The sequence below is a fragment of the Struthio camelus genome, chromosome 8 (genome assembly GCF_040807025.1).
Source record: "Struthio camelus isolate bStrCam1 chromosome 8, bStrCam1.hap1, whole genome shotgun sequence".
In the NCBI taxonomy this organism is placed as follows: domain Eukaryota; kingdom Metazoa; phylum Chordata; class Aves; order Struthioniformes; family Struthionidae; genus Struthio; species Struthio camelus.
Genome location: NC_090949.1, coordinates 28,575,490 through 28,602,929, shown reverse-complemented (window position 1 = coordinate 28,602,929; position 27,440 = coordinate 28,575,490). Strand labels below are relative to the sequence as shown.

At 41.1% G+C, this 27,440-nt stretch overlaps 1 protein-coding gene across 1 annotated transcript; it reads right to left on the bottom strand.

Annotated features, from left to right (window-relative positions):
* Positions 1-10,212: 10,212 nt before the first annotated feature.
* Positions 10,213-27,126, bottom strand: CMPK1 (cytidine/uridine monophosphate kinase 1). Its single transcript, XM_068953075.1, has 6 exons — positions 26,815-27,126; positions 16,910-17,056; positions 15,879-16,031; positions 14,177-14,253; positions 13,989-14,085; positions 10,213-12,596 (listed from the first exon to the last, which is right to left on the bottom strand). Exons 1-6 carry the CDS (start codon positions 26,887-26,889, stop codon positions 12,555-12,557), a joined length of 591 nt encoding a protein of 196 aa, XP_068809176.1. The 5' UTR covers positions 26,890-27,126; the 3' UTR covers positions 10,213-12,554.
* Between the last annotated feature and the right edge of the window lie 314 nt (positions 27,127-27,440).

Genomic DNA, 27,440 nt, shown 5'->3' with positions numbered 1-27,440 from the left:
TGAGAACTTATTTCATTCCCTGCAGAGGGATTATATTTTGCCCGAGAAATATATGTATGTCCTACAATCAGATCAAACTGTTGCTCTCTGGACAGAGACCAGCAGTGAATATGTCATTTCTGGACTATCCCCAAGAGCCTCCTAGCAGCTGCTGATAGTTTTTTTTCTATTTCAGAAGTGTATTTCAAGCAGTTTTACAGTTGCCTTTTCCATCAGAGAGCAGCAAGGGACTGATTTCCACCTATCTCACCACCATCCAGCCTGCAGCAACGCTCCTGCCCACCAGGCAAGGCGCGACATCAGCCGACAGCTCCTCTCATTCACAAATCAAGGGGGGCCTGCAGACATCCCAGGTGCCCATCGTTCCTCCCTTTCCTACCAAAGGACATTTAATTAAAAGACCACAGTGGCCTCAACAACAGACCTATTCACAGACCTACAGGCCCTGGCGTGCCCTCAACTTTCCCTAAAACAAACCTTTCATTGGGAACATGCATTTGCCTGAATCACAAGGCAGGGGAGACGAGACAAGTATTAAAGAGTGATTGTGAGCACACCTTAAAATAGAGCTATGACTTCACGCAGCATCCCAGAGACAGCTTCTTTCGTTAGGCAAGAGAGACAACCAACATTCAGGTCACTTAAAAGACTGCACAGTAGGATGATATCTCCCATTTCAGGAGCAGAAAGACAGAAGGAGAGGGGATTGGATCCAGACTAAATCCGTGTGGCATCACTGCACACCCAAAGGTCAGACTCAGAAGGCAGCTTCCTTAAATTAACGAGAACGCTTTGCCTTCAGAAAGGCTTTTTCATTCCACTGGCAGTGGCTTCACTCCCAGGGATGTCATGAGATGCCTTTAGTGTCTCATCTAAAGGAGCTGGGGACAGCCAACATATCTATGGGCAGGGAGAGGGGGAAATCCAGATGAGCAGGATGCAGACAGGGACACCCACATCTGCAAGGATGCTCAGCTAATGCACCTGCCTCCTGGACGGGCTCTACGCCCCTGACATACACTTTGGCACTGCCACCCCGCTGGCATCCTGCCTCTCAGGGTCCTATGGCCAGGCCTTGCCCACTGGAGTCAGGCTGCCCACCGGTTCTTGCTCGCTCACCCCCGAAGGCTCACGGCCTCTCCTCCCTTGGCCACGAACAGCAGTGGCAACACGTCTCTCCTCCTCTCTTTAGCTGCCAGCCACGTGCCAGACATGATTTGGTGGGCACCTAACTTTTAAGCATATGAATAGCTCATTTACCTCTATTCACATGTTGCACGCAATCACATGCTGAAATGCACAAATAATCAAGGCCAGGATTGCGAGCATCCCGGGGAATGGACTTGCCTTTCCCTGCATAGGAGCACAGCAGGCAGTAGTGCAAGGAGCCATCAGGTCCCCAGGGACAGCTCGACACCATTACAAACAACATTTGTTTCTATCAAGCCTCTCGGGCGCTAAAAATACCTTTTTGACATGGAAAGGCCATAATGGCATCACAAACACATCGTGCACTGTAGTGTTATGAACATCAACCACTGCTGTGCAGACAAGATCCCCTGGGACACATGAAACAGAGGCCAGGGCTGGCGCTAGATACTGCTACAGGCAGAAGACAACACAGGACCTCTGCTCTTTATGCCTCTGCTGCCTGTGCCACAGCCCAGGGTTTACTCCTTCAGGTTGCTTGCTCATTAGAGTTGGCTCTGACTTAAAACCAAGCAGAGAAGAAGACCAGGTAAACGTACTCCTCAGCAACTCCTTACTGATCTGCAGTTAGGGCTGAGTCCTGACACGCAGAGTTTGCCACCTGATTGCTAAAATGTGGCAGCTCATCTGCCACAACAAAGTCCTTCAGCAAATAAGATTTAACTGGCCAGCTGCAGGTGTTTGTTTGACCTTCTCTGTTTCTCTTTCACCTCTGGTTCTTTGCTCTTTTTCTCAGTTTAAGCTTAACCTCTGCAATACAGGGACTACAAGTGAAGTTTTCTCAAGCACCATACAGCAAATGGAGCTAGATATGCATCCTTCAAACACTTGCAATATTGGGTGCAGAGGGAGTTGGGTTTTTTCTTTAAATGAAGCTCCCAAAAGCAAGAGATGACACAAAAATCTTAGCTCACTTAAAAACAACAAAAAAAAACCCACAAAAACCTTTCCTGCTCCTTGTCATCATTGGAGAGAAACAAAAAAAAGTGGGGGGAGGGGAATCAGAAAGCAGAGAAAAAAAATGAGCTTCAAATTATTTTTAACCTAATTTCATGCTCTCTTAGTGCCTGGCAGGCTCTCCAGTCACGCAGGCTTTGTGGCACCAAAGTCCCTTTGAGTAACATTGAACTCTTTAATGACTCAGGAGCTTTGTAGAATTTACTGCACGGTTGTGCCAGAGCAAAGGGACCAACAAGCAGCGCAAGGAGGCCCTGCAGCCTATGAAGACCTCTACACCAGGGATTCCCAAAGCTTTGTGCTTTTGGCCCCACTCCTGTTACCACATACAGGTCCTCGCTCTGCCTCCAGCAACACCTGATTGTGCCTTACAAAATACAAGGAAGTAACGGCCACATGTTCTTGGCACAGCTAAAAAATACCCCCAGCAACTTCCACTCACACGGCCCAGCACAACCACCCTCAGAAAGTCCAGAGGCAGCTTTGCCCAGGGGTTTGCACAAGCAAACCAAAGCAGTAATAGCGGAAACCAGAGACAGACAAGCCCTCACCTCTGGACCTTCCCTGGAGCCCAAAGCACAGACTGCGGAACAGCATCTCCTTCCCCAGACAGGACATCCTGAGCCCCCATTCACATTCTGCAACCAGCACTGACTTCAGGGCTCAGCAAGAGCCCAGTGCAGAAGCACCTATCCTCACTGCAGTGCTCTGGGCACCTAGGGGAGATCCAGGGCTAACTCTCTATCTGTTGGAAACAATTAGACCAGTTAGTAGCGCGTTAGTGTTACCTTGCATTTGTGCTAGGGATTCTGTCACCTTCAGGTTTTTGCCATATCCTTTTTCTCTTCTCTGCCCTTCAGCACCTCCCAACACTCCGCATATAACCTGTGTGGAAATCTTTCCACTTACATCAGCAGCTACCTCTCTGCTATCCGGTAAGCCCTTTTGGCCCCACACAGTTTCAAAGGCATCAACAACTTGGCAGGAGCTAGCGTGGGCAGATGTAGCATACTAGGGAACCTAGCAAAGAAAAGATCACATAAGCTTCCATATGGGGACCCACTCACCTCCCCATCTTTACCCATTTCTTTGCCCCAGATCTAGTATTGTTATGAGACTGTGCAGCAGGAGATATAAGGCAGTAGTTAATTGTTCTTGATGGAAGAGAGACAACCAAGCTAATTAAGCATCTTAATACTCCTCCTGTCCGCTGTTGGTAGCTGCAGGGATGACCGTCTGCATGCTCAGAGAGTAGAAACTTATCTGCTCTCCCAGAGAGATTCAAAACCTTCCTTCTCCATCACACCATCAGTCAATGGATATGTCACTTTTTAACTCATTTTCAAAGTGAAGGTTATCACAATTTTTGTCATTAAGGTTATTTGTACCTTATCATTTTAATTAACTGCTGTTCTTATTAACTTTTTAAAATACATGTTATCTGTGGCAGAATTATCTAGGTTTTCATTCTTCAGTGGTGACAGACATCAGCAGGTTAGAGAGAACTACTGAGAGATGTTATATCCCTCAGGAGGGGGAACTGGACTCCCAAGCTATTTTTGGTTCTCAGACTATGCCTGTAATTGTGTTAACTTGTTCGAGGTACTTCTCTTCCAACATGAACAGTTGTTCCAGAAAGATGACATTTATGAGTTTCCCAGAAAAAAAAATCTCTAAACATTTTGGACAAACAACAGAATTTGTTTAACATCCTGACCTAACCATCTAAAATAGCTTCGTAGTAAATTACCCTCAGTTCATTGAATTGATGCAACAACGTTCTCCTAGAGCACGGTAAGCCTTCCTTTGTAAGGGACCTTGCTCTGTTAACTGTATTGAGTTAGAAGCTAATTTGCTTGAATCTGAGCAGCTGCCCTTTGCAAGCAAGGGATACTTCCCACTTTGCCACTTAGTTGGACTGTGTGATAAGTTTCACAGTCCCTCCATGCATTAATTTCCCCATCCATAACAGAGGATGTGACAGGTTGCTTAAAGAATGGGGAGCAGGAATGCATCTAAGCACAGAGGAGTAGGAGATTCACTGCAAAGGGCCTGCCAAATGATTAACGCTTAGTACCCAAAAGTGATGCCGTTCGCTGCCTGCCAGTACTGAAAGAACAATGTGACACTAGGCCAAGAAGTCACTGGAATAGCAGATGGAGAACAGGTCCTATGGCAGGCTAATCCTGAAACAAACGCAGCATGGGACAGTGACTAGAAGTTGGTCAGCAGCTCCTAAGCCATTCTTAGCGAAACAAATTTGTCTGCTGCTCCTCCTGAGACACTGTCTAGCACAGGGTTTTGCAGGAAGCAAAACAAGGTGTTAAAACTCAGCAAGATATTAAAGCATAAACCAACTCCACTCTTGCCCCTGCTTCCACAGCTGCAGAAAGAGATGCCTTCTCCTTCTGCTCAGATATGTTCCTGCACATCACCGCAGCCGAGTAGGGGATTCCTGCTGGTCTTGGTCCCGCTCATGGCCCGTGTTCATAATTACTAGCCATGCCCCAGAACAACACTTTGTCAATGCAAACCCCTGCCTCTATCCCCAGCCTCCTCTGCCCTCCACTAGACAAGATGCCAAACCCATTCTGACTTCCTGCTGTTGCCACTACCAGAGTCTGAGGTCGTAAGCAGGACTTGCAGCAAACGTGGGTCTGATATTATTCTTTTCTGAGGGATTCCTAGGCAGTACCTTCACAGCCATGGCTGAAGGGGTAAACTAGATCAAACTTTGGATTCCAGAGTCCTTTAGAACGCATATATGAGATGAAAAGGCAACTGTATGATCTCACTCAAACCCATTAATCAACAGCCCAAACAGTGACATTGAAGTTTCATCTGCGTAGTTAGTCATTTCTGTCTAGAATTCCCCCGTAGAAGGGAATCACGTGTTTACCACCCAGCTTTTTTCAGCAGCTCCACTTTCTATCTGCCAGTCCAGGACAGATCTCACTTCTGGGGCAGTCTGGAATGGAAAGACACAAGGAATACTTCTTAGCTGTGGCTTCAGGTACGTGAGTCCTTTTCTAAGTGAAAGATTTCACCCAAGCCAGAAAGTTGCTTAGTTAGTTGAGGATGGGAATGACAAACCTATTACGATGATAGCGGCACAGAACAACCCGGATAATTACTTTGGTCCTGTCTAGTTGCTTTCATCGAATGTATTTAATTAAACTGGCAAAAAAAGAAAAAAAAGGCATAACATACTCATTGTTGCCAAGTTACTAATATAGCAATCTCTCTGAAATGAAAATCCATCCAAAAATATCTGTTTCTTTATCATGTTTGGGGTTTTTTTGTTTTGGTTTGTTTTTTTTTAAGCTACATGACCATAAAAAAAGAAAATCAGACTTTTAAAAAAGATCAGGTCTTTCAATATATGTGGAGTATGGTACAGCTATGAATGACACTTTTATTCTGCATCCTATTCTCTATGAACCTAGCACCCCTCCTCGTGGTAGATTTAAGCAATTGCGATGTGAGCAAAACCATACCTCTAAGATGGGTCTGTTTCCAAAAACAGTGAAGCCAACAGATCGAGTCATACTTTCAGGTTTGGCACAGAGCATCGTCTTTTCCAGGTTGCGAATGTCTACACGCTAGAGATATAAACAACTTTTCCTCTCACTAAAAGTCAAATATAAGCATGTGTTTCAAACATAATTAAACTGGAGGGCATAGATGTGTGTGACACATTGAAACAGTTAAACTACCCCATCTTAATGTTTGTTTAAAGGTTACTTTTGGATGAAAACTGGTTATAGAATAAATAACAGATGCTGAAGGCATCCATTATGTATTTTTGCAATTAACAGAAAATCTTGGTACTTTTCTTAAAGAACATACATAATTTTGTGGGATGTTTATTGCTGGAAGCCATCTCCTCTCACTGGCAAGAACAGCATCCAAAAGCCCAGGGAACTTTTACAAGAAGTCACACATGGTAAACCAAATGCAATGCTTGCTCCAGGAATAGCACTTAAAATCAGGAGCTCTGTTTCACAAATAAGCAGGCGAGCAAACGCACTTTCTGTAGAAAATGTCAAATGGAAAAAATACAATAAAATCATCTGTGTTCCTATTTTCCAGGGACATTTTTGATTATCCACCAAAAATGTGGCTGCTGATTATATCTTCATTTGAAAAATGCATCTAAAGTGTTTCACGTTGTTGTTGTCTTCTGTGCCCAGGGGCTCCTCCCATGGTCCAGCTACTGTCTCCTCTCCTGGGGCGGGGAGATACATACACCTTGGGAAACTTAGTCCACCAAGGAGGCATGGTCTGGAAAGAAGAATGCAAGTACAGAAGCAGCTACAATTCCCAGAAAGCATCACAGCAACATTTCCATATGGAGCAATCAGCTTTGCCACTTTAAAAAGCAACAACAAACAACAAAAAATAAAACAAAAAACACAGGCTCTGGGAGGAAACTGAGCAATTTCCCATCAACATCAGAGTTTCGGGCAGCAGTATTTGAAGGCAAATAGGCAACAGTAAGCCAAGACACCTGCAACAGTTCTCTAATATCTGATCCCTCTGGAGATACTGACCACTGGATTTCATGGCATGAGAGCGCAGAGCAGTTCCCTCTGACAGGAAATCTCTTTATACGGAGCATGAGGTGGGGCTGGCAATTTAACTTTGTACTATGTCCGTCCTCCCTGTAGAGAAAAGGTACTGACGATTTCCATCCAAATGAAACCTCAGGAGGTGTTCAAGCAAGGACGGAGATATTTGGGTTAGAACATAACACAGACCTCAGGATGTTTGGTGACCACAGCTGGAGACTTCAACTGGATGTGGTTTAGAAGATGACAGTGGTAACACTCCAAATAGCAACCTGAAGAGATAGCTCTTTGCTCAAGAAGGAAAGAGGACTATCACATATTATACCCTCCAAATCACGTCTTGTTAGATTCTGATAGTTCCTGAAGACCTCCAAGATAGATTAAGCTTTACTCTTAAGATTTGACACAACCGAGAAGTTATCCAAAGATCTCTTCTCACATCTCATGGCATTAAATGGAATGTCTAAGGACACAAGTAGTTTAGTGTTGTGTACATGGAGCAAGCAGATCTGCTGCATGAAAGACCATCAGGGCATCATCCACATATCATTACATTTACTCTGGTAGTTGCACAGAAACCCAGCAGTATGTCATTTCCTAGCATAAAGACAACACTGGCACTGTGCTAAAAAGCCCTCAAGAATATGGCAGATATCATCTTTTGGGATGGCGCCTTGTATTTTCCAAGAACTGTCTCACTGCAGCAGCTATTACAAGAAACTAAACCAAACCCTGCTATTTGTAAATTAGAAAGAAAAAGCACAACTCATTGGTATCTGGTTTAGGATTGAATGGTTCACACAGTGCTTAAGGAGCATTTTAGACAAAAGCAAGCTTTCTGCCAAACATTTGAAGGGAAAATTTCTGCTTTGGTGTCTGAATACAGTTATAAACCAGGATGACAGAACAGCCTGGCATTGCTGCCCACAGTGAATAAGCTGTGCCTCTAGCTCGTCACAAGCATGACTCAATTTGTCTTAAATCTGCCCAGTTTAACTTCTACAGCTTTACCCTGGAGTCAAATTCCTGCTCCCATAGCTCCTTGAAATTCAAGGTGGCAGAGACGATGAAGGAAGACAGCCAACTTCTAGGCAGTGAGTGTTTTCTATCCAGCATAGCCATGAAAGAATGAGCTAGACTAAATGCAAATATCATAGTTGTGCAGAACAGATATATATCTAAAGCTGATTTAAAAAGCCATCAATTCTGCTTCATAAAGCATCTTTCCCCTCCTCCTCAATCACTTCACTTGCTCCCATCAAAGCATAACAGGTCATTGCTGTTGTCCAGTGCTCGAGGCTTTTTGATGCAACTGCTGCTAAGCACTGTGCTGAAACAAGACATGCACATCTGATCTTGCTCATACAGAGAAAAGAACAGTAGTATCTGTTGTCTACAGGGAGATTTTCTATAGTTAAAGTAGCACCAAAGTACTAACACAGTGTACTTTAAGCCTATTTTGTAACAAATAACGTATCAAACTCAATAGGTTCCCACTGCTCCAGCTGAAGGTACTCAAAAAATTTGTTTCTTTTGCAAGGAATATACAGATTGGTAATAGCACCCCTTCTCTGTTCTGAAGGGTTTCTGCAACTCAGAAAGGTAAGGAAAAGACATTAAAATGTAAAAAGCAAAGAGGACAGAGAAAAATACTCTAGCTGAGCAGATTAGAGGACTCAACGGAGACATCTGTTGTTACCAACAGAAATATTCTATCGACCACAGGCTGAAAAACACCATCTTAGACTAAACAATTCATGAAGAATAGCTGACAGCAGCAAGATTAAATTCATCTATGACCCACTGGAAAATTTGTAAAGGTCTGCAGATGAAGAGTCCAAGAACTGCTGATCTATGAAATCAAAAGTCTTACTATTTTTGTTACTGTCTCCTTTGTTACCTGATTAGCTGAACTGTCTTCGCATCATCTTGCGGTTTTCATTATTAGTTGTTGCTCTCAGGATCTTTGGATTATGTCAAGCACACAGCCTCAAGTGACCAGTCTCTAAGTACTGCTGCACTGCATCTTGAAGAAATAACCTCTTATTACTGAAGGGTTAGGCACTGACTTCTGCTGAGCAGAAGGCCGACTGAGTATACTGTCACAGATCATAGCTTTCAAAGAATCTGTATCACAACAGGGATAGAACTGGTATTGAACTTCAGACTAAGTTTGAAGTTATACTAAGCTGTAACTTTTCTAACCCTAACGATAACAACAGTTGGCAGCACCAGTCTGAACTGAGGTTTTTCCATTTAACTCTTGTTGTTCGCCTCAGTTCAGCCTGGGCAGCAGTGCACAAGCCTCCCCAGTGTTGTAAGACACAGCATTTTGCACAGGATTTTGGAATTCCCTCATGAACCATCTTTCTTATTAAGGACAGATGTTGCTAGTGGGGAGTATCTTGCACTGAGACAATCCTCAACTCCAGGCTTTTGGTCTTCTGCACAATAAAGTCTCTCCCCTTCTCTCCTCCCATCCTGTCCCCCAAACTGGCACCTTTTCAGCAGAACACTCAGTTCAAGTCTCCTACTTGTGGGAATGGGAAAGCTAGCTTTGGGGCAGGCCAAACTGGTTCCTACCAGAGTCTTGCCCTTGTAAATCAGCTCCTTAGGAGTCCATGTCTTCAGGGTAAGGTTTCAGCAAGTTTGTAGAAGTCTTTAGTCAATGCAGTTATACCAGCAGAAAGATACCTACACTGCTGGAAAATTCCCTACTCTTCCCATCACTGCAATTTTTTCCCGAATAAGGTTTCAAGTTCAACATTTTGTTTACTGGAAACTTACATGTCAATGAACAGCCATTTCTGTAACAAATCTTTAGAGCGAAATGTGAAGGCTTTTAAAATAAGCCTGGTAATTTCTCAGTTTCCTTTTTCAAGACCATTGCACAGTGCCAACCCTGCTTCCACTGACATCCAAAACAGTTTTGTCCCTCTTGAAGCAGAGCCATGACCTATGTTCAAAAGCAAGGTCTCCGCTGATGCATCTGAAAAGCACAGTAAAGGGAAGAAAAGCTCCTCTGAAAGCACAATTCTCAGTACAGCATATTGCATGTGCTGCACATGGACAGAATGACATCCAAGAAATCAGCAAGTGATTGAGCAAAGAGGCATGAGAAATGAAGAAAATGTGTCTCTAAAAGTAGCTGTGCAATAGGACTGGCTTTCCTGGTCTACTTCCCAAGTCCCTTCTTTCACAGACATAAAACATGAATTATCAGTGTAAAACTATAAGAATAAAACAATTTGACAAAATATAGTATAGTCAAGAAAAAGCACCACTTCCACAGACATTTCCCTGATCTTATGCTGTTCCTAACAGGGTCTTTGGGACTTCAGTTCTGATGGTGGAAGCTGAACACATGCACACTTTTTTAATTAAAAAAAAATATACACACACATATAGGTAGATAGATACAGATATGTAAACATATCCTTTGTGACAGACAATAATCGTAGGCCAAGCACTCACATTAAGCCACAGAACAAAATTTATTAGATATTCTCAAATTCTTTGTACAATTTTGCTGAGAAATGGGCACACAACACGTTGGTGTATTACCTTTAATCTTCATTTCAATCTTTAAGTTCAACTTGAAACATCGGCAATACATTTAATGGCATCTTCAATAAATAAAATGACAAAAAATCTAATCTTTGCACAGACACAGTACAATCCACTCCAAATTCAATATTGCCAAAAACTTCTTCCAAAAGCTTGCTCTAAAGTAATTTTTTTTTTTGGTTTCAGCACTTAAATACACAGAAAAGTATATGATGAGAAAACAGATAATCTATTCTGAGCAGAAGTTGTAAAAAAACAGCATCTTAGAAATAAAAGAAAATATCTCTCTAAGTAGAGTAGAGAATCCTGTTTGAAGTTTTTCTGGAAAAATTCTGATTTTAACCTTTATATCAAAAATGTAGTTTCATTGGAGCCTATCCTATGTCAGTATACTTATACAACTGGAATTAAATTCCGTGATTCTTAAGGGGAGATTCATAAAGCAAAAGCATTAGCCTCCCAAACTCACAAAAGTAGTCATGGTCCATTTTTTCTGTAGTAGTAAACGTAGTATTTGTGCTCAGTACGCTGTTTGTACCACTGCTGTACTGGAAAAAATAGGGTCATTTTCTCCTTGTTTACGTATGCCTCTCTCCTCCTCAGTCCAACAATCCTAAGAACCTCAGTGAAATAAGAAGTCATGCAAATACAAATTTGCCTACACGGATGGGATTGCAGGATGAGGACCAACATGTCTGATTGCAATCAGAAGCTAGACTTAATTCAAGCTGACTTTCTCTAAATAGGATTTTAAAGAAAAGCTGATCACAAGATTTCCAAATTGCGTTTCCCTGTAATTTGCAACATCTATTAGCATATCACAAACCAATTGCAGTGTCAGTTCATGTAGCAAAAACCACTCTATCACTAAAATTAGCTAAAGTACCCATCTTCAACTCTTTTTGGACTTGCTTCAGTGAAAACTTAACTTAGGACATGCAAGGAATGCATGATTTGGCCCCCACAGACCTATGCGCATTAGAGTCGTATGGGGAAAAAAGTTACTTTAAACAGAAGGCAGAATTATTCCACAACTGTGCAAACATTTACAAAATTGTTTTTTTTTTTTTTTTTTTTTTAAAACTAGTTACCTGCTTATCCCAACTATTGTTGACACTGACTGTACTTCCCTTATTCAAGAGAATGCAGTAAAGGAGGATCTGATCTGTTTACAGAAATTGAACTTTTTTTAATGCAGCTATTTCCCCTCAGCTGACCATATCATAAAAAAGTGCAATAATTTACAATACCCTTTCAAACAGCTATTAAAATTATACAATGTTAGGGAAATAAATTCACAAGTTTAACCATAAAAATACTTCCCCAGGTAATAAACTTCAAAGTTTTCAGTAACACAGTACTTCAACAATAATTCAGAAAATCCCTTCCACTGGTTACAAAAGACAACTATTAGAAGATTTTGTTTAGTACACACTATTTAAGAGTTGTTCCACCTTGTAAAGATCATGCTATAATTAAGAGCGTAACTATCACCCCAAATAAATGAGTACAGAGACACTGACCTGACTTTGAAACAATATTCTTAAGCTTTCGCAAACAAAGATGAGGAAAAGGCCAGGGCCATGTCGTCCGCGTACTCAAGAACTTACATGACAGTTTAAACCCAGAATTGTAAGAAAGCACCACTTTCTATGAAGTACTTTGTATGCCTATTGCTGAACAGCATATTAAATAGTTTTGTGATAACTGCTAAAACAGATTCTCATACTAACTGCAGTTTTGTTCACAGAATTCAAGTGTGGGGATAACTGGGAAATGAGTGACAAAATTATACTTGGAAAAAAATGTCTCCTAAATTTGGTCCAAACATCTGAAAAACAAACAAGGACATGCAGGTCCCTCATTGCTTAATGCTGCTGTTTACCTGATCCAAAACAAACCAAAAAAAAAAAAAAAAAAGGTGTATGGCAAAAGGAAGAGCTGTCCGTGAAAGGGCACAGGACTGACAGGATAAATAGTCTCTCCAGAGAGATGTTTTGACTATACGTGTTTCTGTTTTGTGAGTAACTGAACTAACACTAACAGAGAACCCTTAAATTTGTCTACTATAGCCATGAGAAATGATTCTCTATTCAAAAAAACAAATCCATTTGTAATTAACTGCTTTTCCAATCATCATCGAATATGTGAAAAATAAAAAACTTTTAAAACAATTACAAGAGTGGACTGCAGTAGCAGCTATCAAGCAAGATTCAAGCACAAGTCTAAGGTGAACTTTCAAGCTGGGAACTAGCCTTCTTTGTCAAAAATTTTTACAACTTTTTCAAATACCTAAAAAGAGAAAAAGGATGGTTAATTTTATGAAGTGTTAGGTAATCAGTTAGGCCCAGTTAAACCAGCACACACAATAATTGATAGTATTTAAGATGCATATACTTTTTAAAAGAATGCTCATAATATTGATAATAGCAGAATTCGTATCAAATCAGATTTTTTTTGTCTCTGAACAGCTAATATTTTAATAGATATTCAGATGTCTTACATTTCTGTCCACCTGCATTAATGTATCAGTATGTAAGCAGTCTCCAGTGCACTCTCTTCAAACAAAGTATCACTTCAAAATATAAAAAAAGTTAACAATATGCCATAACATGAAGCATAACTTCTAGACTTTCTATGACTAATAGAAGTTTAGGTTCATCAGTGCAAGCTGCTTCTTGAAGGGGAGGGGTGGCACCCTTTCATTAACTTCCAAATTTACTTAAATATTCTTTAAGTTTTATTATAAATTCTAAATTACAGAAAACAACTATGAGGAGCATCTGTAGTCAGATGCATAGTTTTATGCCTCAGTCTCTCTCTAACATTTGAGCTGTAAGAAATCTGTATTATGATCCAGAGAGTAGTTGGTCCCGAGGTTACAGTAATTTTTTTTTCTTTTTGTTTTTGCTTCTGTGGGTTTCAGAATTAAAATGTTAGGCCTTATCAAATAACAGCTGAAAACACCACGATGCAGTTTCTTCAGCCCCTGCTGTACCAAAAATATCTCACAATGCTCTTCATTGTATTTCACATGGAGTTTACTCAACACGTTCAATCAAGGTAACACAGTTGGAGGAGCAAAAAACAGAGGCAATACTAGGATCTCCTCTTGTTTTTAACTCTTGAAACAGGGTTGAATTTAGCCAGCTCACCACTGTACATAAATCAGGGGTCTAGGCTGGGTACAAAGTCAGCTTATGCTCCCTCTGTGTTGTCAGCAGAAAAACATGCACCTTCCACAGAACAAACCACACGCTAGAAATCTAGATTGCTTCTTGGAAATGCTCCTTCTCTCTACTGACTTCAGCAAAGAGGCCCTAGTGTAACAGACTTCACCAAGACATCTAAATCAAGAAGCCTAAGATTAGGTGGGATGATACAGGGGACAGAAAGTAATATTAAATATTAACAGAAAAGCAAAAGCTCATGCAATTGAAAAAAATCAAGATATTTTGTTGAGTACAGAATTAACGAAATTTGTTTAGTTCACCTTGTGTCCAAGCAGAACTGACTAAAGCTATTCCTACTGTAATCAGTACTTCAAGAGTCAAAACAGGAGTTGAATAACCTCCTGTAAAATAGTGTTTAGCTAGCTTCACTAACCATGCACCTGTCTCAGAAGGATGCAAAAAACATGTAGCATGCCACTGTTATCGTCATTTTTTTGGCTTATATACTTACCTCATCAACAGACTTAGAGGCATCCACTTTTCTGACTTTTCCCATTCTCTCATATAAATCTATTATAGGCTTAGTAGACTGCAGATATGTATGAATTCTAGGAGAAAGTAAAGGGTGGGGGGAGGAGAAAAGCATTACATAATAAAAAAGAAAAGCAGAAAAGAACAGAAAAGTTTTGTATAGGATACCTCTTTTCCAGACTCTCCCGATTATCATCGCTCCTACCACTGCTCTTCCCTCTTTCAAGACAGCGGCCAATACATATCTACAAAATAAACAAACAATCCAAAAGGAATATCACAAGCAAGAATATAATGTGCAAACTCAAAAACACAAACAAAACAAAACCCCTGAACTAATAATTTTTTTTTCAAAGATCTGTTATATGGGCCTGACATATAAAATACTGGACAGATCTGACTTATATAACTTTGAATTCATACAGAAAGCAGGATTTTTCCAGGGAAAAAGGATAATAGCTTTACAACTCACCAGCTATAATAACTAGGGCTCTAGTCAGGGGAAATGAAAAGGGGGATTGGGGTCAGGGGAAATAAAAGCAACATCAAGCTTTGTGGTGTGCCTAGGTGTCCAACTTGAGACATTTAAAGAGAAACATCTGACTTTCAGGGATGTGTTCAGACTTTCTAAAAAGCAGCATGTGAAATTACACTATTAATATATGCTTGAGGAAAAAAAAACACCAGAAAACAAGAATCACCAGATGTTCTCCTAAGAATTCACATAAGGCTCTATATTAAATTATTAGAAGTTAAACTGTTATTACTTGAGGCTGCTATAGTTAAGATCTAAAAAACTGTATCTAAACAAAAATTGAAGAATTGTAACTACAGTTAAAAGCTGCCAAATGAACTGTAAGAAGTTTTGAAGCAAAAAGTAAGAAATCCTGACACACGTACACTTTGTGTATACATTTATGTCACTGGTGCAAGAGGACAATATTTCAAAGTGACTTTTTCTTACAAAATACACCCACGATCAAAAAAAGAGGGTCATGTAGGCATTTTTGCCTATGTTTGCACGTAGTCAAAAAAATGAGAATGCAAAAAGTAACAGAAAGCTTCCAAGTGAAAAATTTCATTCAACCTTTTGCTTTTTATTTTTTAAAAGGTTTTAAAGAAAAAAATATAGCCCCAGAGTCATTCATTAAGATCTAAAAAAATGCCATTAAGTTAAAAAAAGTAATAAAATTTATCAGGAAATTGGGCCAAAGGTCAGAGGAAGAAAGCCTGTTTAAGGCCTCAGGACTCTTGTATCAGTTTCTATCCCTCAAGGGCAATGACATATTAAAGAGAAAGCATATCACAGCACTTGTTAAATGACTATAATGAATCAATGTCAAAATGCCCTTGTAATCTAATGACTTGCTGAATAAAATGTTGATTATTAGGTATTGTAGCAGAGCTCACGCCTACGAAAATTAAGACTTACACTGCCAGCACTTCAGAGTCAAAGTGAACATCGGTAATGAATTGGCTTCACACTAAACGGCAGTTACTAAGAGTAGACAGAATAAAGTTTTCTAAAAATTAACTAACATATCATTAAAATAATTATTTGAAGTTTTAATAATTTTTTATAAGAATACATCTGTTTGAAGTAGTTGTTCAACAGAATGTATTTGCACCAGACTGTATCAAGTGTAGTCACTTGCTACTTCAATAACATGCAGCTTTTCATCTACTAGAAGCAGCTGTCAAAAATCCCTGAAATTCACAGACCTAAGTTTTCCTTCTACTCTTACCTAGTCTATTTACTCTAAAAATTTCACTACCTGACACAGTTTTATTATTATTCTTATTGTTAATTATTGTTACTATTCTCACAATACGGCAGGTAAGAAAGCTACAAAATAACACAATTCATTACCTCATTGTCACAGTCAAAAAAGAGAACAAAAGAAACATCCGCCTTTCCATCCATGGTCTTAGTCCAGCCTTGAAGATTATCTTCATTTCTGGGAAAGCCATCAATCAAGAACTTATTCTTTTGGGAATTGGCAGCCATTGTTTGATCCATAGCCTGATAAGCAGAATTCAGTTCAGGATCTCTTGCACATAAAACTATTTTCCTACTTATTAAGTTACCCCCAAAACGTTCAAATGGCAAGTTAGGAAATTTATCAGGGAATTATTGTAAATTTACAAAATATATTTTTCTGTCATCTTCAAAGTACTCTAATTGTTTCGCTGATGCGCTAACACAGGCTTCTTTCAAACTGAATTAACTACTCTACAAAGCTCAAAAATCTCATGACAAACAAAAAACTAGCTTTAAAAGTTTATGTTCCTCAAGATACTCGAATGTGCTGTTACAAAATAACAAGTGTCCTTTGTCTAGAGTTAAGTGTAACAGAAAAAAATTCAGAGAAATATAGTTCTATTAGCAACAGAAGTTCTTCCTGTCTCAGGGGACACATTCTGGTGGGTTTCTTGGACATCTAATAAGGATAAAGGCTGAGCTATTCCTTTGGAGGGAACATTAGCAGGAACTCTTCCCCTTTACTTGGCTGTCCAGTTGGATTAAACTTACAGAAACTTAACACCTTTAAGGCTTCTAGCCTTCAGTCATACATAGCTGAACTGACCAAGAGGTTCAAAAGCTAGTTGAGGGAAATCACAAATGTAGAGCTACACAAGAGTGTGCGCATTAGCTCATTTCCCTAGAAAAATTCTTTAAAAAAGAAGTTCTGTTCTCATAGATCTCTAAGTATCAAAGATCATGACCTACCTGTGGCATTCCAGCCAATCATAAGCATGCATAACTGTTACAGAAACATAGCATGGAATACGCACCTACGTATCTGTCATTTTATCCTGCTCTAATCACAGGATGGACAATTCTTTCAGAACATACCCACTCCTTTGTTGCTCAGTCCACAGAAATAGCCCTTTCCTTACCCTCTTCAACAAGCTGATTGTTATTTCAACCGGTACAATTTCACCCTCCTTAATATAGTTCTCAATGAGTTCTCCGTACTGTGAGCCTGGCCTTTTTCGTTCATCTCGAAGGAGGTCACCAGCAGAAAGGTGCGTGTAGCCGTATTTCTGAAATATGCAGAACAAATAGGCATAAATTCCCTTGAATAAACACATGTGCTAAGTTATATCATTTAGCAGTATCAGCCGCATCACCTCCTTAACACAACAGAAGCGTACATGGAAGATAAGCTTCCTAGTGACAGATCTATTTCATCTCCAGCATGCAGTCTGACTGTACAGAGTAGTCAGCATGCAAAGGCTGAGCAGGACAGACATTCTTGGGGAAAATGGTCAAGATGAATTTGGCCGCAGACATTCATGTCCCATTTTTAAAAGTAATTTTGGCACCTTTGAAAATGAGACCGTTTCAAAGTCCCCAAGGTGCTTCTTGGAATGCTACACTGTTATTAGAAATTTAACAATCACTGAACTTAAGACAAGCTACATTCCATCCTAGCAGTTCAACTACATAAATTTTTTTTTTTGAGTGGTTAACAGTTACTAGGTAAATCTTGATTTACTGAGTGAAAAGGTTTTGACAGTGCCTTTCCTTGCTAGGGTTACATGACAGACTTGTACTTTTAATTAATTAGCTACTTTAACTAAAGAAAAGCACATGAGCTGACTCCAGGTTCTTTGGAGCTGAATGCATGCTTTTAACACAGCGCAGAGTCAGAAATCTGTATTTGCTAGTTGTGGTTCAGACACCAACTTCCTCTTGTGCCTTGGTCAAATCACTTAACCCTATACATTTAACATCACAGTTGCACTGACTCTTAGAACCAGCCTAAGCCACTGCTGCTAAGAAAACGTTCCTGCACACACATCCTTCCAAACCCAGCCACACATTCTTGCCCTGTGCAGCCTCCTTCCACTGGAAGGACATGAGTGCCCATAAAACTGCAGGGCGCTCAGATGAACCTGTATTGGCACTATAATCCAGACTGCTGCATGGCCTCACAAAACTGATAACACAGGGGCATTAACAAGCAGCATCACTTCTCTCACTAACTGAGGGCGACTGTAAAACTACAGTCTCAGCTTTTTACTTACCGAAGGGGTACAAGGACTAATGATGAGTCTCAGAAGAGGCTGAGAAAGGGCAGTAAAAAGCTCTGCACGCAATGAGGACTATGTGCGTTTTAAATGAAATTAGCCAAGTAGTGCAGGGTTCCTTTATTCTGATGTTAAAATGCCATAATCTTGTACACGTCACTGTTGCAGCACCAACTGTGCTTCAGACCTCATTCTATATATGCCAAGCGCATTCTTCAGGTAGCAAGTTTTCTTACAACTTACTCTAGGTCAGAGCCCAACCACAGTCCATTCATCTGTGCACTGGGCTGTATGTAAATGCTCCCCTATCCCTTACTTTTTTTCCAATATCACTAACTTAACAATTCAAATTAATTCAGTATATAAAAGCTTTATATGATTATTACTATTGTTTAACCTGTGACCTGCTCCCAGACCCTTTACTGCTGAAAGCCAGCACCTTCAAAATTCAGCATTCTTCATGCACTCACTCAAAACAAGCTAGACAGAGACAAGGGGTCACTTCACAGCCCATGGATCAGAAGAGTCAGAGAGATCCTGAAGTGTTCCTCTTTGACAGGATCAGCTCCCCTGCTGTTTCCTGTTCAACTCCCACATCCACCTCCTCTGAGGCCAGTGATAAGTTCATGTCCTCTTCAGGGTCTGAGTGAATAAACGTGCTAGCCCAGCTACAGCTTAATAGGCAATTATTCCACAATTAATTTCCTGTTATTTCTGAAAATACTGTTCCCATGTTTCCAGCTTGTTTCCCAGATGCAAGCAGTTGGCATTAAAAAAGCCATGTGTAAATCCTTCATTTTCCCACAGTATATAGTTCAGATAGACATGTACACTGTAATTCAGAATTAGAGAATAGCTCTTGGGGGAGGCTCAGAGACTGTCTATTAGCAGAATAATTCATGAGAGAGGCTAGTATCATCTCAGAGCGACGACGTGACAGATGGAGGCAAACAGCTCTGCTAGTGCCATGCTATGTCATACAACGTACAGTGAAGAGAAACAGAGCTGTGAGATCAGGTCCAAATATATCAATTTGATATTAGTATACAGTCAAGATACTAATTCTTTTTTTCTTCTTTGACCTCAAATTACATTTTAAAAAATTTGAAAGTTTTGTTAATATCAATGAAAGGCATTTATTACACTTCATTTTTTCCTCAGGCATTTAACCATGACAAATAGATACCCAGTTCAAGAATACAAGCACACTCATACCACAGAAAAATAAATGCACTGTTATAATGGAAATTTCAGAGCAGAAAACAATCATTTTCTCAGCTCATTTGACACTACAAGAAAACTATGCAAATGTTCTATGCTCCTTGACCAAACAGAGTCTGCAAACAGGCAATAAAGACATCTCATTGGCGATTACCTAAGCTAGCTGCACGTCCAAGAACGCAAGACGGAATATACATATATATCGTTGTCGTAAAGTTTTAATACAAAACAGCAGCAGCAGCACAAGACTTCAGGTTTATCAGCTTGGCTGCAGCAATATCCAAAAAAATTTTCAAAAAAAGGAGTCTGAGCGCCATAATAATGGGACTAAAAAACCTCCTATGGCTGTGAGCTAGGATTTAGAAACTTGGCTACTGGAGTAAATACAACAGAATTACTACACAACCCACCAAGCGAGTTTAAAAACATTTCAGTTGCTTTCCAATTCCACCCACAGAAGCCTGAAAAGTTAGTTCTGTCATAGTCATAATTTCAGAAAGGATATAATTACCTAAATCTCCAAAACTGTACACAGCTGAAGAAAAAAAGCAAGCAAGATTTTGCTCTAAATAACTGTGAAGAAAAACGCTACAAACATCCTCTACAAGCTCACTTTACTTCTGCTTAAACGTGCATTGCATTTGGATATGCCTATTTAGTCGCAAATCCAAATATTTAGCTATGAACTACAGAAGCCATAAACCAGAGTAAATCTTCTTTATAAGCAAGAAACTTTACTCTGCTGAACCCTACATTAACATGTAGTAGTTCTTGCTACAGTTGAAGAATGATATTTTTAACATTAAATTTCTACAAAGGAGAAAATAGGAGGAAAATATAATCCCTTCGGTTTTAGAGGATTACCAAACCATTTAATTTTCCTTGGCATTTTCCTTTTCATGCATGAAAAAGAAAAGGAGTCAGACAATCTTTGGAATTCTGTCCTTTGCAACAGCAAACTAAAACAGTTTTGAATGGCTGAACAGGAAAGCAACAGAAGTGTTTTAAAGTGCTGTTGTATAAATAGAGTTGTTTTAAATAACAGTAAACTGTATTCTAGAGTAACTTTCAGAATGGATTAACCAGGCTATCAGAAAAGAAAAACCGTTCTTTGGGAGCTCAATGGCAAAATATCTATTTAACTTTAATGAGTACAAGAGCGAACAACAGCACGTCAGTCTAAACGACACAAACAGGCAAAGGAGAGAGGCTTGACTGCTAGTCTATAAACAGAAGGCTTCAGAGATGCAGTACTCATCCTGTTCTTGCCAGTTTTAATCAAGCCACGTGTAGAGGGCCCTTACAGTTTTCTTTCATCTTAGGTGAGATAAACCCTCAGCCCTGGAGCGGACAAAATCTTAACAGCCCCAAGAGCTGGTAAAAAAAGATTGTGATGTTATTGAACAATAACCATGGCAAAACACTCATCTTGCTGAAGTTTGCATTGTGTCAACATGACTTTCCAGAAAAGCCAAGTGCATCTTGATGCAATCCCCAGAATGTGGCTTATTGTAACAACTGTCCTATTCTTCTCCTCTGAAAGCAGAAAGGGAGCAGGACTGACTTCCAAATAACGAAAAAGCAGCTTCTCCAATTCTTGAAAGATGCATACGAATGTTAGACTCGTAATGTTTGCTGACAAGCGAAGAGAAGACTTAAAATAGACTTTTTAATTCAAGATACTTGGATGCCAAGTTGCCTAAAATCTGGAGAGATTTTTAGATCGGGGGGGGGGGGGGGGGAAGGAGAATTACCTATTCTAAAACATATCTCAGAGAATGTTTTCCACTATGCTAGCTGACTGGAATGCTCTTCTATAAAAAGAAAAGATTAAATTAGTAAGTTGCTACTATACAGGTATATCTCGTTATTTCCAAGACTCTTTTTGTTTGGAGAACCATAATCCCAGTCCATTACAAAAATCAATTATGCATGAAAAAGACAAGAAAAATAGCTGTTTTCAGGACCACTGTAAACATCTTTTTCCTTTGCTTTCGAAAACCATAGCGGACTGGAAAGGCAAGCTTAAGTTTCTAACAATCCCATAACAGAGACGTTATTTAGAACTGCACTTAACAGTACTCCCTGAAGCAGAGCGGACCATAGCTTGCTTATTCTTCATGCAGTGGCCTGTTAAATCAGTCCCCACTCAGCACAGCAAACTGGGAAACGTAATCTGTATGCTCCACATCACCAGATTAAAATCTGGGACTGTAGCCTCCTGGAACGCCTCTCCCCCTTCTATCTATCTTGTCAGCCAGGATTTGCAACTTCCGCACCTTAGGCAGAAATGCTCTGCTTTCAGTAAATGTAATAAATGAAGTAGACTAATAAAGACTACAAATGAAAATATGAGTCATAGTTGTGCAATACCTGACTAAGGCAGAGTCTACCCTAGCGATTTTCTCAATGCAGTAAGAGAGGATCAATGGTGTGAGGCTGCTGCTGCGGCTCCTTACATAGCCAGTTTTTGTGTGGCAAAAAGTTCATTTCTGACTCAACAACCTGTGGTCCAGCAATGCATCAGTCCACCACATGCAGTTTAAAACTTATTTATTTAGGTGAGCAGAAGCCAAGAAAAGGCAAGAGAAACAAGTTATTACTTTGACCTCAGCTCCTATCTTTGCTTATCATAGTTAATCAGAAAATGAAAGTCAAAGGGCTTAAGATTTAAACAAATAAAATAGGCTTTTATTGCCCCGGTTCTGACTTGTCTTATGTTGAGCAACCTTAATAAACAACTGAAATTTGCTAAGACTTCCAAGATACACCAGTCAAGAACAAGTCAAAATAAAAATAAGACCCTGTACAGCCTGTAGCACCAGTATTGAAAATACCAAACTAAAATAAAAAAAAAAAAAGCTTTTGTCTGTCCTACTAGCAATCAACATGTGCAATTATAACTTTGGAGTACAGGTTGTAGTGCAGTAATAGACCGTCTCTCTGCTTACTCAAAGAACACAAAAAGTGAAGACATTTTCTTCACTTGAAATATGTTCCTGCCTCTGGAAAAAAAAAAACAACAGCAACAAAAAACAAAATACACAAAGGAAATCCTAGTAATAGTAGCCAAGGAGGCAAAAGGAGCACCCAAGTGCTTCAGAAACACTCAGGTTAATGAAAGTCACCCAATAGATTTGGGCGAGCCCAAAATTAATGCCCAATGAGCAAGCATGTGTGCTGTAAAAAGGAGGCACATAGGGATAAATCTAAAACAAACAAAACACCCACAAACACCCTCCATGTTTCAAAATAGCTCTAAAATTCAATTTGTGAAACAATTATGAGAACTTAAGGCTAAGCATACTGCTAATACTTGATGTTCTTGGACAAAATCTCAGAAATTGAGTTTAATAAAAAAACATTTTTTCCCAATAAAGTTAACTCTATCTCTCACTGGGCTTTCAGAAGACAACGAGCAAGTGACAAAACCTAAGACAACTGCTACTTTCAAATGAGTATTTCTGATACAACAAGCTCTTCTTTGCATAGTTTTCTTTACCCTAGGAACTCTCCTTATCTTTTATCCCAAAGCAACTTAACACCTCTTTCATTAGGATACTGATTTACCTTCTTGCAAAAGGAGAAGGCTCTGCATCCTACCTTGTGGGATTAGTTTAAATTTCAACACAAATATACGGCATAGCACTGCAGTGGAAATTAATTATATTTTGGGCACAAAGAGAGGGGGATGTCTTACATGATCAAAATTCTTATAGAGTAACCTTGTCAAAAAAAGTTGAAACCCTGCTTGGAATAAAGACAAATAATTTAGTTGATTTTTTTTTCCAAAGAGCTTTGTATTTGACACAAAGGTTCATAAGATTTAAATTTTAAGTTAACGAAAGGATAGTTCATACAGATTCGAGGCAGGACATGGTTTACTTACAAAGTAGTTATGGCAAACACAAGGAAAAAAAATAAGTTCAAAAAAGAGCAGTAAAACATACTCACTGTGTCCTATACACATGTATAGGGCCACGGAACGCATGAAGGTTATTGCAAGAATCTGCATTCAAATGACATCAACCAACTACCTGCTCAAATACTTTGCCTCACACAGCAGGCTATGCAATGGTTTCAGGTGATCTCCAACTCCATATAACCTCACTGTAGAAGGTTTCAGGAGAGTTGGTGATGTGGAGAACTGAAATGGAGAGAATGGGAACTCAGGAAGGAATTCTACCTTCATCCCTTTCTAAATAGGAGGAATTGGCACAGAAAAGCAATTATGCCAAATTCACATTTCAGTGATAGTTCTGGGAGTTTATGGAATGTACACAGAAGTCTTCCCTTCATACCAGAGGAAACTTGGCTGGTTCAAGTATCTATGATGATAAAGAACCCTAAACACTTACCTGTTCTTCTCTTTTGCACGCTATGTCAATACCCATTTCTACTTCTTATTGCATCTTGTTGAACCAAAACGGAGGAGTGATTTGAGACAAATGTGGCATGAATACATGCCTGTTGCATAATTAAGAACTCCAGCACATACATATTAAGCTCTTATGATTTAGGCTAGTACTTAACAAATACATTATATCACCTAGCATCTCCTTTTTCTGGATATTTAAAATGTAGTCAGCAAAATATGTTCTTTCTTTGCAAAACTGTTCCAAGGTAGCATATAATGCCCTCTTTATTCTACAAATCACTTACAGTTAGTTACCCTTGTTTTTAAACAAAATCACGTTAAGCTAAAACCATACAAGATCTTGCCTGAGCAAAGGCAGTGTGATGTGCTCTGTCCCAAATCTCTAGTATGTATAGCAACCAAGAAGTATTTATAGCTCGTACTGACTTATTTTGTTGAGCACAAACTTAAGATTTACAGTAAGATATTGGGTCAGATTCATTCCTAGCATAAACTGATATAAATCAGTCCATTTACAACAAGGATGAATGGGGTTTATTATTTCTCAGCTACAGCCCCTTTTCTTCACCCTTCTCTATGGCAAGCTGCCAATGGAGGTTCAAATCCAAACAAAAATACACTTTCAACCTAAAGGCAGCACTGACTGCATAAAGGCTATTCAACTGCTTGCATTAGGGCTCTCTGGGGGGCTTTTAAGAGGCCAGGCCAAGGATATGCGCTTGAAAAAATAGGTGTTGCTCTCCAGAACCTCAGTTACATTTCATCCACACTTCTCTGTTCACGCTCTTTCTTAGAGAAAATGTTTTCCATGAGGCTGCAATCAGATCAGTTTTCACTTCAACTGCCTCAGACCATCTCTCTACAAGCTTAGCTGGCATCTGCTCAGCAGCATCCAAGAGAGCAGAAAACCTCGTGACTACCGTTAGTAGGCCCGCAGGCTTCCTACTGTCAGCCCATAACATAAGACTTCAATAACTTCTTCATGTACAGTGAACAGGAAGAGCAAAATTAAAATCAATGTATATTTGTTATTACTTGCATTTCCCTTTCCAGGGGAATAAAAATAAATACAGTATATACAAAGTTAACCTTTTTTTCCCCCCCCTTCATTTTTAGCTGCAGATACAATTTAAGTAGAAATGACTCATTTGAATCCCTCCCACTAAAGTAGTCTTTACCCAATTATATTAGACTATCAAGTCAAAGGTATTTATATTTCTAAACATGGGGCAGCAACCACACAAGGTACTTCAGCCCTGAGGCTACATTAATGGTTTGGAGAAAGCCTTTAATGAAAGCCTACAAAACTTCCCTACAGTTTAAGCTCATTTGTTTGCTATGTACCAGACACAGTTTGACCTTAACTAAATGCCTTTATGACAACTATGAAGCTTTCATCCCATAATTTAATTTAAAGAATAAGCTGATTTGAATGAGAGCATATAATTTGAGGTTAAAATCTTTCAGAGCTAAAGTCATAAAGGCATTTTTCAGTCTGGACCGAATTTACATAACCAGGTTACACAATACTGAGGACTGGGATATAATGGCAGCATGGAGAAACTGCAATGGCACTGCCAGGGCATCACCAGAATAGAACACACAGAACGTGCCTGTGCCAGGACTTGTGGGTTTTTTTCCATCAATAGTTTCAGAAACATGGGCGTTGTCACAGTTCTTAGTCATTACTCTAAGTGGAGGTATGGATAAAACTAGATCCTTCATGGCTTTCAATGAGAAAAATATACACATCTGCTCAGGAAAATAAACAAAAAACAAAAACAGTGTTTCAAATCCAACACATACATGTTTGGAAGCATTCAGCCTTAATTATTTCTTCAGTTATCCAATAGAATACAATGCAATTATGGCTCTACTACCTATATATTGATCTTCTTGCTCTGTCTCAAAATACTATAAAAATGCATTTGGAAAACTGAAAATGTGAAAAATCTAGCAGGTCTTCTCATCCTCTACTGTCTGTTGTAGACTCTTTGAAGAGAAAGGAGGAGATTAATCTTATAGGTTCAAAACATGTTTTCACCTCTAGCATATTCCATCACAGAACCAAACTTTTGTTCTATTTTTAACATTTTATTTTCACAAGTTACAGGTAAAACTGGATCAGAAAATCAACACCTAGCAACTTCTACTGTATTGGTTCTTATGCTTGGGAGAAACGAACCTTGATTCTATGATTTGCAAGTCATGTACTCTCAACTACCATACAGCATCTTGCATCCTCTCTCAGACCGCAAAATCCACAGTCCAACTTGCATGGGTACAACATCACAGTCCCACATTTACTGGGCCATGCATACGTGTAAGGATCCACCCACAAGGATCAGATTGCAAGACAGGCCCCACAACCAATGCACAGCAGCCTCTCATTCACTGTCTTTTAAGTATTCAGTAACTTATCAGAAAATGCAACCTTTCCTTTCCTCCTACACGCTGCCTGCAATCAGTGCTCCCTTATGAACTACTGCTAACAACCACTCTGTTGTAATGTCCAAAAGCACAGAGCGAGCGTCCCATTACATCAAGGCACTGTAGGAGCACAGACAGACCTGCTGGTGGAGGATCCCAGGGGTGCTGAGGAAAGAAAAAGCAGGATAGGAAGAAACACAGCGCGCTGGCTGGCCTGCCTTACAGCTTAACCAGCCATGCAGCGCCGGGGGGCCCTTCCCGGGGCAAAGCCCCTTCCTCTCTCTCCCCTGGCCGCCCCGGGACTGCCCACTCGCCTCCAGCCCCGGCGCCAGGGGCACCCTCGGCAGGGCAGGGGCGAGCCCCGGCGGCGCGGAAGGTCAGCGCTGCGGCTGGAAAGGGAAACCGGGGGCTCGGAGCCAGAGCCGCGGCCCGCCACGCCTCTGCTTTACAGACAGCGGCTAGCGGAGGGATGCGGGTCAGCGACTTGTATTTTAACGCTTTTCCAAGCCGGGGGGGAGGAGGGGGAAGTAGGTTAACCCGAGACAAGAGCCAGCCCGCGGGGACGACAGGGCCCCGAGACGAAAGGGGCCACGGCCCCCGCCGCATCCCCCCAACCCCAAGCGACGACCCCGCCGAGCACCGGCGGACCCCGCGCGGGCGCCTACAAGCCCCGGCGTGCCCCGCGCCGCCGCCCCGCGGAGCCCCGTGCCGCCGCGGCCCGCCGCCACGCCGCCCTCACCTCCACGATGCGGGCGCACTGCGTCCCCTTGCCCGCCCCGGGCCCGCCGAGGACGAAGACGACCACGGGCTTCATGAGGAGGAGGAGGCGGCGGGGGCGGAGGAGCAGCAGGACCGCGGCGGCAGCGGGCGCGGGGCGGCCGGCAGGTAGAAAGCGAGTGAGCGAGCGAGCACCGGGCGGGAGCGGCAGGCGCCGAGGCCCTGGCTGAGGCGGAGCCGCCACCGCGCACCGGCTGCTGAGGTGTCCCCGCGCAGGGAAAGTGCTTCCGGGTCCCGGCGGCGCGCGCCACTCTCGCTCCGCCGCGCGCCGGGCGGGGCGGGGCGGGGCGGCGGCCGGCGCACGTGCAGGGCCGGGGCGGGCCGGGGCGCTGCCCGCCGCACCGCGCTTGCCGTGCGCGGCCCCCTGCGCCGGCGGCAGCGCGCAGCTTTGCTCCTCGGGCGTGCAAGCAACGCCGCGTCCCGCTACTGCGGTGTGCAATGCGCTTACGTCCTAATCCAAGGCGCGCGCTCTTACTCCTGCTTTCCGTGCGTTTCTCTTCCTCATCCTAAGTTGCATGGCTCTGGCCTTCTCCGGTGCGCGGTGCTGCATTCTCATCCACCGTGCTTTGCTCTGATCTCCGACTCCCA